At 39.2% G+C, this 16,553-nt stretch overlaps 1 protein-coding gene across 1 annotated transcript in view; it reads right to left on the minus strand.

Annotated features, from left to right (window-relative positions):
- Nucleotides 1-12,526: 12,526 nt before the first annotated feature.
- The window catches only part of FAM83B (family with sequence similarity 83 member B), a 50,379-nt gene continuing 46,352 nt past the window's right edge, over nt 12,527-16,553 (minus strand). Inside the window, exon 5 of the mRNA XM_065679167.1 lies at nt 12,527-15,601. Coding sequence (XP_065535239.1) covers nt 13,243-15,601 — 2,359 coding nt within the window. The 3' untranslated portion in view covers nt 12,527-13,242. The remainder of the gene's footprint in view (nt 15,602-16,553) is intronic.

The following is a 16,553-nucleotide window of genomic DNA, read 5'->3' on the forward strand; positions in this document are numbered from 1 at the left end:
TGTCACAGCAGTCTGCTCCCACCTGAAATGTGACACGAAAACAATTGGTGGCAGGAGATGCTCTTTGTTTTCCTTCTTGTGATATTCAGGAAGATGTTTCGGTTTCTCAAACAGCCCACGTGCCACTAACAGAAATCTCACTGAGATTTCTCACTCGTCAACATCAAGAGAAAAGATTTTGGGACTGTATTTTCGAACTGTTTAGCCTAAGAATACCTGAGCCTGAAGAGGATGCAGGTCTTCTATCTCTAAACTTGAGCTCCACACTGAAAATGAATAAACAGAAACAACTATAGGGAGAATAGGGAATAAGGAAGTGGACAGGAGTTCATCCAGGTGCTGGGAAGCACTAAAAGCGCCAGGTGAGGTTCCCCATCTACTGTGCACCAAGCACTGTGGTGACACAGCCTCTGCCTCCCCTTGGTCTGCTTGGCATGGGCAAACTCTGCTCTCTGCTCATGTAACATACAGCTTTTGTCTGAGATCCATGTTTAAACATTAAAGACACAGGTAAGTCTGGTGCTCCGTGTGGAATGCTAGCTCAGGCTTTGCAATGTTTTTAGTTGTCACCTTATTTTGTTTGTCACTTTAAAGCACTGCAAATTTGACTTGCTGCTGGCAGGGAATTAAAATATACCAACATATATTTTGGCTGCCTCAGGCAGATGGAGGGACTAATACCTCCTTCTCTTCTATGATACTTTTTCCCATTTAATTAAGAGATTTATAGACGTGCATGCAAGTATTATGACATAAATACTTTGACCCACATTTCCTCTTGCATTAAAAAATATTCCTTAAGAGTTCAAGGGCATAATGGCTTTTGCTTCTCAAGTAAGACATTAAAAGTATCCAATTACTTGTGAAGGATCATGCTAAAATATGCATCATGGTATAGTTCTTCAAGCAGCTAAAATTTGCAAGCTCATGTCTTTTGTCTTTCGATAATTTTGGAACCCAAGGAAATTGTGGTAATGAAAGGAGTTATTTAAAATTCAAAGGAAGAGGATTTTTTAATTAATAAAAGATGTTTGATCTTCAGAAATGACTTTTTTTTAACAAAAAAGAACATACATTATTCTTGGCTAACCTATATACTTATTAAAAAAAAAAATCAGACTTCGTAAAATTTGCCATCTAAAGATGCGAATGCATTCCTGATGTTCTTTTGGAAATAAGCTTTCCAAGTTGTCTATGTGCCTAAAATTCAATACATTATTCCCCTGAAAAATGCCTCCTCTGAAGTGCAGACTCAGGTGTGAAGCCCTGGTCTCTCACTACATGACTAGAGACACCCTTTGCAAAATCACCCAGGTAATCTGAAACTCTAGAGATTTTAATGTATTTATCTCTCTCCCTTAAAAATCAGTAACAGTTGAGCATGATGAGTCTTTTCAAGATGTGCTTGTTTGCAAAATACAAGGAGTCTGGATACAATGCTTTAATACCCCCTCCAAAAAAAAAAAACACCCCACCAACCCAACTGTCCTGGGTTCAGCAGCAGCAGTCATTTTTCTCCTTCTTAGGAGCTAGTGCAGTGCTGTGCTTTGATCTTCTGGCCGGGGAACAGTGCTGATAACGCTGATGTTTTCAGTTGCTGCTCGAATGTTTGGTCTGGCCAAGGACTTTCTGAGCCTCATGCTCTGCCAGGGAGGAGGGGAGGCCGGGAGGAAGCAGAGACAGGACACCTGACCCAAACTGACCAAAGAGGTATTCCATACCACAGCACGGCATGCCCAGGATGTAATTGAGAGTTACCCCGGAAGGGCTAGTGGACTGCAGGGTTGGATGAGGTATTGGTCGGTGCTCGGCTGGGGGGAGTGGGGTGAGTTATTGGTCGGCTGGTGTTGAGGTGTTGTATTCTTTCCTCTTGTTATTTCCTTTACCATTATTATTATTGGTGGTAGCAGTAGTGGTTTGTGTTATACCTTAGTTACTAAACTGTTCTTATCTCAACCCATGGGAGTTGCATTCTTTCGATTCTCCTCTCCATCCCTCCAGGAGTAGAGGGAGGGCAAGAAGGGGGAGAGTGAGTGAACGAGTTTTGTGGTTGGGTTTAAACCATGATGCCAACCTAACCCAAAAAATCCTGTCAGTGATTTTGAAAATGGGGCTTCAATTTCCAGATCCCTCCCATGATTTTTAATGTTTTACTTCAAAACTGAGCATGACAGATTTATAATATCTGGTATTGTTTATTTCTTTTTGTTGCTACCAGGTCAGTACAAACAGGTATGTGTCAGACCTTATGCAAGTATATATCCCAGTGTAATGCTCACTCTTTTTGATGAGGTTTAATAGCGCTTGCTCAAGGAAATGCAAATGAAGTAAATGTTGATTGAATTCAAACTGTCAACTGTCAGCTTCCTTTACCATTAATCTCTCAAGGTCATGAGATTAACATTGTTATAAATAATTGATCTGAAAATAATTCAAACAGATTATTGGCTTGTGAACTGAATAAAATATTGCCTGTCAGCCCAAAGATTATAGAGTGTAAAGTTATATCTACTGAGAAAGTTGTCTCTTTTGAATTGTAGATCATTGTTGAATATATTTGGTGTCTTTTCAGCTGATCAAGCTGGAAAATAACTGTGTGGGTACGTATATATGTGTATATATATATATAACCTTCAAAATCACAACTCTGTAACAAGTGACACTACTCAGGAAAAGTGTATTTCAGTATAGATTATGCTTTACAAATCCCACAGAGTGGTGAATGAAATAATGTGATAAATGGGGGTTTAAACCTAAGTCTGTGAAAAGTGGGTTTGAAAACCAGCGTAAGAGGTGCAGGTTGAGCTCACAGGTTTTCAGTGGAGAGCTAAAACCAATATGTAGTGCAGAAGCCCTGCTAATAAAAAAAGTATGAACACATGAGATGCAAAGGTCCTCTGGCTTACTCTCATTTTCATTGCTTTTTGCTCTCTGGCCACGTCGGTGGTGTGGGTGGAAAAAAAAAAAAGGGCCGAGATGCTCCAGGCAAAACTTTCATTCTCTTTATAATCTCCTGAAGGTTTAATATGTTATTGTTCAGGCAGTTTTATTACTTTAGGTCTGCACAGTGTGTGCGAGAAAACCATACGGAAATTAAGTTTTAAAAAAGCTAGTTTGTGGAACATCCATTCTTGAAATCTGCAGAGAGAGGCACGGCTTATGAATTCCCAGCAAGTGAGAACACTCTTTTAGATCCATGATTTGTGACCCTGTCTTTCCCCGAACACTTTAAGTATCAAAGGAAGATGGCACAGTCCCTTGGTCAATAGCAGAGAGGCTCTGCTATGTTACTTGGCTGGGAAGAAATTGTGTGCAGTAATGTTTCTTCAGGATATTCCCACCACTACTAAGAGTTTGCAGTGCAAGGACCATGTAAGCCAGAGATGGATGTCAGTGAAATAACTAAAACCCAGCAGTTTATCTATTTAAGTGTCAAGTAACCAGTGACAGGTGCTGTCTTCCTAAAGCTTCTTTATTTGTGACATGAGAATAAAATCTGCTGACAACCAAGCTTCTGATCTTCCCAGATCTTTTTTCCTCCAGCTCTTGTGTGCTCTTCCTCAAACCCATGCTCTGTTCAGCAGAGGAACAGAGGATATGAATCTTAAGGTGTGCACAACACCTTCACAGCACTTCTCTGTCTGACAGACTTATCAGTGTGAGAATTAGTATATGACAATTGCCTGCTTCCCTATGGCCTATATTGATCACTCTAACGCTTTTAATTAGGGAAACCATCATGAAGAGTTTTTAAGAGCATTCCGACCCAAAGTCCTCGCTGCCTCATTGACTTGTCTGCTTACAGGCTGAGTCTTCTGCATCACTTGGATAAAAACACCCATAAACTTCAACAAGCTGTAAGGGCCAGCTCTCTGTCCCACCTTAGAAAGAACTGAGATATATTTATTTTCAGGAGCAAGTAGAACAGAATAATTGTGAAGACTTTGTTCTGGTGGGTTTGATACCGGCCATTTCACACAAAGAGTAATGGTTAACTTTTTTAAGTGTTGACTACTTAGGGCATATGTGTACTTTCCTGTCAGAAATCCTGAACTCATGCAATCATGTCTTGCCCTCTTTTGGCTATAGGTGTAGCTGCTTACTCAAGCCAATTGATATGTCCATAAAATGAAAAGGTTCACATTTTTTTAATACTGACCCAGTGATGCTGAAATGATGCAGGCAGTTACTGGCAGGGTAAGTTTAGATTTGACCTAAGTGAGGAAAAGAGGAAAAAAGGAAAAGAGAGAGGAATTACAATGACTTCTGTGTGTGAGAACTGAAAAAAGGCTTTAGCTCAATTAAACAAGATGAATTTTACTTATATTACTATGTAAGTAGAAGTTCCTGTAGAAGTAGGAGCCTTGGTATTATGCCTACAGGTATGTGCACGTACCTGTATGCATACAAAACCCCAGCCATAAAAGTGTTCATATGTGGCAACTGTGCAACCACCCCACTGTTCTATAACCTTTGTCTTTTGCACTTTCCACTTCCCCTCTTAATTTCCTCCCTCCAGTGAGTTTAAATATAGACTATGAGCTCTTCAGGAAGGCTACTATGTTTCCTACTGTTTTTTCAAAGGCACTGAGCAAATATTCAGGGCTCAAAATCAATTTCACATGAGCCATTTAGTAGTAGCATGCACTCATGCATGGAATTGTCTGAAGTAAATTCTCGCAAGCAAATGATGGATGTGAGTTGTTCAATAGTGTTTCCAAGGCAAGAGGCAGGTAAACATTTCTGAAGGATGTTTCATGTAAATAGGAAAGGAAATTAAGGTGGATATGGAAGGAGGAAACAACTTTGTTAGCAAGGCAGAATTAACAGGAAGGCAAACAAATCCAGTATGTCAGAGCAAGGAAGTGATGTAAAGCTCTGAAAGTAAACATTGGATGCTAACAAAGTGGATCTTACCCTGATTAATTTCTCATCCAGCTTATTGTTACCTATATGTTATTCCATAAATTTTACATTTAAGTGCTGTTGGCTTTGGTCCTTTCTCTCTTTGTGTGAACTCCTGGTCCTGTAGAAGGTGCAGCACTTCTGCAAACAGTGATGCTCCCACAAAGCAGCTTTGAGACTTCAGTTTACTACATTTCACTCAAGATTTCTGATGTCAGTGTTTTGTACAAAGGTGGTTTTGAAATGAGAAATATTAGTAACAGTACGAACACAAGAACACAGAAATAAACTAAGCTTTAACTAAAACATTTTTATTGGTAAAAAAACCCCAAAAGTAATAAATTATTTCAAGACACTTTTTTGGTTTGTATCTCTGCGTACACGGTATATCCATAACATAGCCGCTATGTAATCCAGGAATTCCATCTTTTAAAAAAGGATTTACATACCAAGTAACAATTTTAAATTAAAACAACGCAGTCTTTTACATCTGAAAGTTCTGAAACCAACTTGATGGAATTCCCCTTTTTTCCCCCTCCTGAAATTTCCCAGTAATACCCATTCTGGGTCTTGTGTGTTTTTATCACTCCTCACGCTTGTTTTGCGTCATCTAGATCGGTTTCATCAAAGAGCACCTGATTATCACTATTATTCCTGCAGTGTTGGTGTACCAGATTTCAACTGACAAAAAGTACATTATGAATGTTCACTTACAACTTTATCTTTTGATTTTACTCGCTCACTTTTCTGTACGTGGAAATATATGCAAATGCCATTTTGTTTTGTCTGGTTTTTTTTAGTAATTCAAACTCAGTTCCATCTCCGCTTTTGAAATCTTAGGGATTACCAAGGATCCAGAGACCCTGCACTAAGGAAGACTGGTCTTCTATTATTATTCTGAAACCAGAATAAAGATATTTTAACACCTGCATATGCAGCATTTGGAAGAAACATACCAGACATGATGTCAAAATGTGATGTTGCCATGGGTCAAAATTAGACATGACCCAAAGAAAACAATGAATTTATATAGTCATCAGTTTTCCAAAATACATCAGCAAGGACTACACCGAGACATTTTTTACATCAAAATCTAACAAAACATGTATGCTTGTTCTTATGCTTTACCCTGTGACAGTTTATTTTAAAAAGCTAAGCGTGTGTTTAATGTTATTGGATCAGTCCTTCAGAGCTTGGAAAGCTGTAGACATTCAGTCTGAATTTTGAGCACGTTGACTGCTACATGAAGCAGGAATAGACAATGTACAATGGACATGTAAGAGTCCTGTGTTTGAATGTTAGTGAGTTGCACTCATTCCCCAAAACCAGTAAAATGTTGCCACTGGTGCTTAGTCTTTAAAATATGTCTACTTCAGCTGTCATAAATTTTTTCTGGTTTGGAAAGAAGCTTTTTTTTTTTTCCCCAACTGTATTTACATATGGAAGCAATACTATAAAAATAAACATGTATCATGGTCTTTGCATCAGAAATTATTTTTCTCTCTACCTTCTGCACTTATTCATTGTATTTTTAGTTAGTGTAACAACACATGGTGGGAGAAAGACGCAGAGTCTTCATAGCGGCTTCTTCTGAAGGGATGCCCAATGATTTTTAGTAAACCAGATTCTTTTCCAGAAAGACATACAGATATTTTGAAAAAATATGCAAAAAAGAGAGTGTATGGCTTTTGGAAGAAGGGGCAGGCAACTCAGGAGAACTACAAGGATTTCATGAGCTTATGAAGGAAGAAAATTAGAAGGGCTAAAGCCCAACTAGAACTTAATTTGGATACTACCATAACAGACAATAAAAAATGTTTCTGTAAATACATCAGCAACAAAAGGGGGGCTAAGGAGAATCACCATCGTTCATTGAATGCAGAAGGAAACATATTGACAAACAATGACGAAAAGACTGAGGTACTTAATGCCTTTGATGCCTCAGGATTTAGTAGCAAGACCAGTCGTTCTCTGTGTACCAGCCCCCTGAACTGCATGCCCAGAACAGGAAGCAGAATGAACCCCCAATCCAAGGGGAAACAGTCAGCAATCTGCTACCACTTAGACACACACACAAGTGTCTGTGGCCAGATGGGATCCATCCAAGGGTACTGAGGGAGCTGGTGGAAGGGCTCACTGAGCCACTTTCAAACATTTACCAGCAGTCCTGGCTAACTGGGGATGTTACAGCTGACTGGAGATTAACAGATGTGATGCCCATCTACAACAAGGGCCAGAAAGAGCATCTAGGGAACTACAGGCCTGTCAGCCTGACCTTGGTGCTATGGAAGGTTATGGAGCAAATCACCTTGAGTGCCATCACATACAGGACAACCAGGGGTCAGGCCCAGTCAGCATGGGTTTATGAAAGGCGGGTCCTGCTTGACAAACCTAATCTCCTTCTGTGACAAGATGGCCCACTTAGTTGATGAGGGAAAGGCTGTGCAAGTTGTCTACCTAGACTTTAGTAAAGTCTTTGGCACAATTTCCTACAACATTGCTCTGTACAAGCTGGCTTGGATGGGTGTACTCTTTGCTGGCCAAGGCCTAAGAGTGAATGGAGTTAAATCCAGTTGGCAACTGGTCACAAATGGTGTTCCCTAAGACTCAGTATTGGTGAAAGTTCTGTTCAATATCTTTATCAAAGATCTGGATGAGGGGATTGAGTGCACCGTCAGTAAGTTTGCAGATGACAGTTGGCTGGAAGTGTTGACCTGCTTGAGGGTAGGAAGGCTCTACAGAGGGATCTGGACAGGCTGGATCAATGGGCTGAGGCCAGTTGTATGAGTTTCAACAAGAAGAAGTGCCAGGTCCTGCATTTGGGTGACAACAACCTCATGCAATACTACAAGCTTGAGACAGAGTGGCTGTAAAGCTGCATGGCAGAAAAGGACCTGGAGGTGTTGGTGGACAGTGGGTTTATAATAAGCCAGCTTGTGTCCAGGGAGCCCAGAAAGCCAGTACCATCCTGGCTTGTATCAGGAATAGTGTGGCCAGCAGGGCCAGGGAAGTGATCATCTTGTACTTTGCACTGGTGAGACCGCACCTCAAATCCTTTGTTTGGTTCTGGGCCCCTCTGTAAGAAAGACATTGAGGTGCTGGTGAGTGTCCAAAGAAAAGTGCAACAAAGCTGGTGAAGGTTCTGGAGCACAAGTCTGATGAAGAACAGCTGATGGACCTGGGGTTGCTTAGTCTGGAGAAGGCTTGGGAGAGACCTTATCACTCTCTACAGCTACCTGAAAGGAGGTTGTAGTGAGGCGGGCATCGGTCTCTTCTCCCAAGTGACAGGACAAGGGGTAACGGCCTCAAGCTGTGCCAAGTGAGGTTTAGATTGGGTATTAGGAAAAATTTCTTCACGAAGAGGGTGATCAGGCATTGGAACAGGCTGACCAGAGCAGTGGTGGAATCACATCCCTGGAAGTATTAAAAAACCATGTAGATGGGGCCCTCAGTGACATGCTTTAGTGGACTTGACAGTGCTAGGTCTACAGTTGGACTTGATCATAAAGGTCTTTTTCAACCTAGTTGATTGTATGATTCTATGATTTGCAAGATATGAAAAGAATTGATCTGGGAATCCAGCTCCCTATATCCCCTAGCTTTTCAGAAATCGGACTTGACCACATTTTAAAATGTTACATATATAAAAACTGTTTGAAATACTGACCGGGGCGGAATGTGTGTGGGTCGGTTGGGGATGGGACCATTCTAAACTAGAACGAAGCTAAAGGGATTAAATCTTCACTAGTCAGTGTTACTAAAGCAGAAATCTGTACTGCTAGCTTTGCCTAACAGCAAATCAGCTCTGTTCTGAGCTGTCCAAGAGCAAATGTTTTTTTCCATCCTGTTTCTCAACAGAGAAAAGACTACTCAGAACATCCAAAATGTATTTGGCACCTTGTCAAAATGTGAAAAAATGGAGATCTAACTGTAACTCTTAGTTTTGAATTGAAAATGACGAAAAATTTCAGAACTTACAGAAAGGTACCAAGATATCTTTAGCACCTGTATGAAATAAAGAATGAAATGGCAAGATGGCTTTTTGAGCATTGCAGTCTCCTCTCTTGTCACCGCAGTGCTAATGCAATATGTACTTATGCAAGTGAAGACAAAACTGGAGTAACACGTTTCAGTTACCCCTGAACTACTGCACCTTTATATTGCTCAAAATCTCCTGACCTAAAGAAACCAAACTATAAATCCTGAGTACTGTACTGTGCAGTACAATATTGATACAGGGGATCAATTACAAAAAGTACCACAGTAACCTTACTGATCTCTCTGTCCTACACACCTGCAAAGCTACTTGTTGGTTGCACAGCTTATCCCACGTAATGCTACAAATGAAAAAAAAAAAAGGTATAATTATCGTACAGCTTAGTGGAGCCATTTTAAATTTTATTTTTACATTGTCTTGCAACAGATTTTAGTATTCTTTTTCTTGTGTCTTCTTTTATAAACACATTTCCTAATACATTTCAAAAAGCTGAAAAATGATCAAACTTTTTTTCTCTGAACAGTAATTTTTCACCTATTGATGCACAAACATCTATTGCCTGGTTAGCTTTTTGTTTGTCACAAATTCTACCACCCTCATGTATTAGGCAGCTGAAAATTAAATATAATTTTTTTAATTCTTAGCCTTTTTTTACATCTACTTCATGTTTGTTAGCATGAATAAAAAGTGCAGTGCAAGCTCATTAAGAAGAGAACAACTGACATTTTGCAATCTGAGACTGCTTATTACAAGGCTAAAGAAATGAAGCAATTTATTCACTGGGTATTAAGATCATAAGTAGGAGTAGTTTATTTATAATGTGAATTGAATGGGTGCTGTATGTATCACCTGTCTGCTCTGCACTCCACTGCCAGTGGTGCAGTACTGCATAACTCTGATCAGACTTTGCATGACCACCCTCCTAGAGCTATTATGGTCCTAATGGAGTTTTATTTAATGTGGAAATGACATGTCATTTTTTACAGGTTTCACAACTGCCAAGACATTTGGCCAAATGACCGTCATGCATGGCAACAGCTGTTACTCCACAGCCTTACAAAACTGGGAGTGCATTGGGTGTGTGCGGGGTGTAACAAACCTTCAATGCACACAGCACATTTAGGACACATTGAATGAAATGCATTCCCTTGGAAAAGCAGAAACATCAAGGCAAGCTTTGGGAAAAAGAAGTTCAAAAATATAAACTCTATTTTTCCCTCCAGAAATGTGCATATCTTTTTTCATTGCTGATGCAGGTATCTTCCCTCTGCCTCATACTTTTCTACTTTGTGAACAGCTGGGTTCCCACAGAAACATGAGGCAAATCAGAGAGGGCTGGATGAGCACTGATTTCCCACCTTTAACACACAAATCTGGAGGGAGCAAACTAGCACTTGGTCCTTGTACCACCTGTGGAGCTCCCCAGTATTCTCCCCACCCCCAGAACTACATCTGCAGTCAGGGCACTAGGCTGCTCTTCCCATGGTGTCAGAGTCTCTTGCTCCCCAGGCAGCACTGGGTCTTAGAACATTGCTAAAATAGTGGCGTCAGTACATTAAGTGCCTGATCCTGTTTCTACTGAGCTCCGTGCTGGCCTTTTGCATTCATTTAAATTAACCTTGGATCAGGCCTTAATGTAGCAACATTCCTATGTGGGATCTCTAGGAGAGATCTGAAAATAAAAATAAATAAAAAAAACCCCAACCTATTTCTACTGTGATTTTTTTTTCATTATTAAGTCTATGAGCAGGCTCTTCACTGAAGGCCCTTAATCTCCTGGGTACAAAATAGGTACAAAATAGCAGTATATACCTATAAACCTAGATGACTTGGTAAATTTAAATACCTGACTTCTCAAGTCTCTTTAATTAGCAATCTACTTGAAAAATAGAGTACGATATTTCCAAATTGTATTACAACAGGTTTCCCAAAGTTTATTACAAAACAGAAAGCATTATCTCTTCAAAACTTTCCTCAAGACCATTGTTCTTCTCTTTCATTTCCTTCCCAAATATAGCAGTGCCTACAAGCGTATGCCAGAGCTTGTGAGAGTTATGAGGGAAAACTAAAGATCCTCCTAAAACCTACCCCCACCATTTTTAGCACCACCTGCGTCTTGATTACGTCCCTTTGCTGCACTGTTAATTTAGGCACTATCCTGGATAACTGTTTGCCATGTTAAAAAATATTAAAGAGTTACAAAAAGTACTGTACTGCATTGCTGTTGGCTGTGGAAGCATGTTGTGCCTATATTGAAACTTTGTCTGGAGTACTAAGAAGACACTCCTTGCTTTGGGTCTGAAAAAGCTCCCTTTGTTGGGACAGAATATTTCAGTATAAATGTTCATTTGGGAAAAATGCCAACTACAGCATTTCAGCAAGGAGTGAACAAAGTCACCAGTGTTCAAGAAATTCGTAACATCTCTTCTGTGGTCACAGGTAAAGGGGAGATACAAACTTTCAGCAGAAGATTGAGATGCAAGACTGTTACTCTCATAAATAAAAATCATCCCTACAGTGAAACAGTTACTGCTATGATGCATCAGCCTAATAAGGTTGCCTGAGAAACAGTTTGACTAAAAAGCTGGCACTGCTTCACTGAAATCACTGACAGTTAACTAAGGCAAGCTCACAGGAGCCAGGACAGACTCTCAGTGAAATTTCCATATAAAATCTCTTCCCAGGGCCACAGGCAGAAGAGACAAATGAGCTAGCTGGTGCATGAAATGCATTTTTGTTTCTAAAGGATAAAGCCAAGACCTTCCTAGTGGGACTTCTCCATAGAGGAGGATCTTTCATATCTAAAGGTGAAGGGGTCTCCTAAAACATGCTCCTTCAACACAAAGACCCTGTATAAGAATTATAAACTTTCAACAACGAATTTTCCAAAATCTCTGAATTTGGAACAAAACTGTCACAGAACATCTTGCAGCTAAATCATTATGGTATTCTAAGAGGCAAACTCCACAGTCAGGAGGGTGTGATCCAGCTGGATGTTCTAGCTGCACACTGCAGATGAGAAGTGGATGTCATGCTGCTGCCCAAACACATCACCCTGCTGGTGTTTCCTGGAAGCACTAACCTGGCATAGTCACTTAATATCATATTTTATGATTGAGAGGCTCGGATGAATAAAAATGTGTCCCTTAGACTGCAGCTGGGTGCTAAATACCTCCACTGAGGTTAACACTTGCTACTATGACCCTTTACTACTTTCTTTGGCTTAGGAGAGGTGCTTTATTGTTTGATGTGGTGACTTTTCCTAAACTCATTTTTATATGCTTAACTGCTCCTGGCCTTGTAATATTCATCATGACATAAGGCAGCATTGTAGAATTAAGCTTGCAATCTCCCTCATATGCCTAATCTAAGTACTTGCAACATTGTTAGAAAAACAGGTTATTAAAGCCAAAGTTGCAAATATATCTGGCAACTTGTGAGATTGTTGCATGTGAAACTCAAAAACTTACCTGAGAAATGGAAGTCCATAGACATTTTTTTTGAAACACCAAACAGACATATGTAACAAAAAGCTATTTTTAGAATACATTACAGAATACTGGCATGTTATAAAAATGTAATTAACCCACTGAAATTGAAACTAAGTTACATTCAAGGCACCTGATTTATAAATAGGTTTTTTAATGTTCATTCTACATTCACAGTAGTTTAACCATGTAAACAAGTCTGTGAAAGCTCAGATTAAGGTCACTTTCAGATCTATGTGCCAAATAGTTCAGAAAAATATCATATTACATTGCAAAACTCAATAAAATAAGACAGGTTCATCTGCCGCCCAAACGATTCAATAGATGTTAAGGGGTACATTTTTAACCAGATGAAGCCTAAAAGAGGTTTTAAAAAAATTAAAGATAAGTAACATGCAATGCATTAACATTTGACTATCACTTGAAAGTCTACGTACATGCTGAAAAAATGCAAGCCACTATTCCTAGTGCGATTCTAATTTTAAAGGGCAAATCTTTGGAAACAGTGTTACTGGAAGTTTAAAAATATCCTCCATCTTTTTTTCCCCCACACTTGATCTTACAATACTCTAGTATATACTTTCTCCACAAGGAAAATGTATAAAATTAATCTTACAATATAAACACTATAAACAACTCCCTTGAGACATCTTCTGGAGTCAGAATTCCTGTAAAGATTTAAGTATAACAATTCTAGGATAATTATGTGAAAATATGTACATTCATTCCAATGTCCTAGACCCAAGAAGAAACCCAAGTAAGCTCTACAAAAGTTGCCCATCAGTCTTGTCCAGTTAAGATTATATACAGCTTTGCTACTCTTGCTGTATTTCAACATAATCAACAAAAGTTTTACTTGTTTTTGTGTAGGAAATTCCCAAACTTTTGCATAAATCCTCTCAGCTTATTTTCATTAGGCTGCAACGGATGATAAGCAGTTGAGTTGTAGCTGACCATGTGATTACTCCTGCCGTAATTATTCCCTAAGGTCTTGCTTTTGATATCTGAGAGATGTAAACTACTGTTGGGTACATTTCCTGCAGGCTGGCTAGAATTTTCCAACTTACAGAATGGCTCAAAGCGACTATAAACACGCCTTTCACTCAAACGAGATCTTAGCTCCTCTTGGCATTTTGAGCTTGCCAGCTGTGGTGTCACTGAACTTGCTCTTTGAAGAGCAGAAACAGGGGCACTTTCAGGAGTAGTATTTGTGGTGATTTCTTTTACATCTTGATACTGAATCTGTTCTGTATTAAATCTTGGGGTAGATGGATCTCCTGCAGTTTCTATGAACTTACTTTCAAGGGGGCACAAGAGAGGACACTTTTTATTGCTTTCATCAGATGGAGGTTTTTGAGGTTTTGGTGACTTTGGAGACTTTGGAGACTTTGTTGGGCTCCCGGTAACATCTTCTTTACTTCTGTTCAAGCTACCTTGAGAATTTGATGATGTGTTTCTCTTTCTCCTTGGGGAAGAATCTGTCTTATTCTCAGACATCTTTGGTTTTTGATTCTCTTCTTCAGAAACCAATGTATCAGAACTACTACACATTCTATAAAATGCAGGACCTTTGTTTTTTGACAAGTTTTCTTTCTTGTCTGGTGTGAGATTAAGAAGTGACCGCAATTTCTGGGATCCTTTCTTTAGAAAACTTGGGGAACTCTTGCTTTCTTTCTTTGATGTGCAGTCCTTACTAGACTCCTCTTTGCTAGGTTCAGTGAGAGCAGCCATAGAGATTGCCTTGCTAGCAGTTGGGGTCTTTAGCTCTTCTTTGAGGTTCTTTTCCTCCTGTGGCAAGTGGTTTGTCACACTGTGCAAACTTTTAGCACTCTTCAGCATGTCTTCTGGAAGCTTTGGACTAACTGGCTGCTTAAGTCTATGTCTAGTTAATGTGCTGTAAACATAATTGGATGCATGTTTGTTTGCACCAGGGTCTAACATGGACTTTGAATTAAACATGGGAAAACTTCTCCGTTTCAGAATATTTTCATTTTGAAGGTTCTTCAAGTTTTCTGCATGTTTGTCTGCACCCAGTGCAGTGTACAAGTAGACAGATGAGTCACCTGTTGCATTTGAATTTACACTAGGTTTCATATTCTCTGCAATATGAATTCTGGGGGGTGTTGGTGTATCTGATTTAGGTGGGATGTTTGTGCTAGGCTCTTCTAAAATATTATCTGTTCCATTTTCCACACTTGAAGCATGATTAGATGTCCCTTTAGGTGTTGCACTTCCCTCTGATCCAATTATAGTTGAATTTGAAGAACTTGCACAGCTGCTTACTTCCTGCTGCTCAGGTAAAGTTGGCTGAAATACCAATGATGATCGTAAGCGAGAATGAGAATACAGTGCATGAGCTTTAATATTTTCAGGTGTGTCATAGCTATCATATCTGTCACCCAAGGCCGACCCATTAGACTCTACTGGATAATCTGACTGATCATTCAAATATGACTTAATTCGCCAGTTACGTAGGAATGATTTTGTTGTGTGTTCGAGGGTTGGCATCCTTTGCTGCAGATGGCGGATATGGTTATCTGTCCCATTAAAAGACCTCCGTACAATTGAGTTTCTTTCTGCAAGATTTACCTTTGGTCGTGAAAACTGATCAGCAAAACTTTGCTGGGGTGTATTGTAGTTATTTGTATACCCTCCTCGTAATGAAGAAACAATACTAAGGCTATCAGATGCCATTTTCCAAGTATTTGATGGATTGTTGGCTCTATTAATAGCTCTGTTGAGCAATAGGTAAGGTGTTCTTTCTGGTTTCTCCCCAGCATAACTGTGTCTCTTCCAGTGCTCATTTTTTTCACTAGGTTGATATTGCTGGATTGGATTTTGCATATTGAAACCTGGATGGAATGGCTGTTTATTATAGGATTGATTTCTCAAACCATATTTATCTATTTCATTTACTGCATATCTTCCACGAGTTTTCCAACAAACAGGATCTATCTTGTGAACTTTGTCTTGCCTACCAAAAAGGTTTCTTTGGCTAGAAACTGAAGCCAATGAAGACACTGAGTGTTGGTATGTATCATTATCCCAAAGTGTCCTGCGACTGTTTACCCGCACTAATTCTGGGGCAAATGAACTAGGAACAGAAGAACGGGCGTATAGTGTTCTGAATTCTTCATCAAAGGATTCAACCAGCTGTCCTGTGATAACCTGAACCATACTGAGGTTGGTTTTTTCAAATGACCACATAAAGCTGAAAGAAGAACAAATGATCATTAGAAACAGTTCTCTTGAACTAAAGTGTTACGCTGGTCCTTCTTGAGAAGAAAGCTTTCACTTCAGTGGAGGTATTCAGGCACCTAACTTTCACAAGACGTGGTTTTGTTCAAATAATTTCTAAATACATAAATAAATTGTGGTCATGATTCATGTCATTTGGACTTGGAAGGTCTAATTGAATACCAGTCAAATTCAGCTGGAGACTTTCCACTGCTTTCTGTGAGAGCGAAAATGAGTCTCTAACTACTTAATTGCCCTTAAAAAAGTGGATATTGCAAAAATGTATTCACAAATGTAGAACAGTGGAGTACAAATACCTAATGGAGCAAAATTACGTCTGCAAAAACTAAGCCCACTAGACCCACTGTGTTTACTCCTGAGTCAGAAAATGCTACTGTGTGATTTTGTTGTGAAAAAAACCCATTTGAAATTGAAATAATATCCAGAACTGCTTCAATAGCTCTGAATGTACTTCACTCTAAACACATTTTCAATAAGATGCACCTCAGAATTGTTAAGAAGTTTACATTTTTTACTATGCACACCAGATTGGCTATGACCATTTCTTTTAATTGCAATGATGATATTCTGATGAAGGAAATTTTCGTATTTTCTATTGTACTTAGAAAGGCTGAACACTCAAAGCTAAGTAGCTATAGCTACTTTACAGCTACAAAATGAGATAAAATAGACTAACATGTATATAAATGGTGTTTCAACAAGCCTAATATCATGGTGACAAAACCATAAAATTTTTATATTACAATGAAAAAATCCACCCTATTTTGCAATACTCTATGAAAAAAAAAGTGAAAAAAATTAAATCAATGATCTTGTTTTATTTGCATCTATCTTCTGGATGTTAGAAAATAGGTTTGTTGTATTCATGTAAATAGCTTGCTAAATTTATTTTGTTTTGTTAGTTT

The sequence above is a fragment of the Lathamus discolor genome, chromosome 5 (genome assembly GCF_037157495.1).
Source record: "Lathamus discolor isolate bLatDis1 chromosome 5, bLatDis1.hap1, whole genome shotgun sequence".
In the NCBI taxonomy this organism is placed as follows: domain Eukaryota; kingdom Metazoa; phylum Chordata; class Aves; order Psittaciformes; family Psittacidae; genus Lathamus; species Lathamus discolor.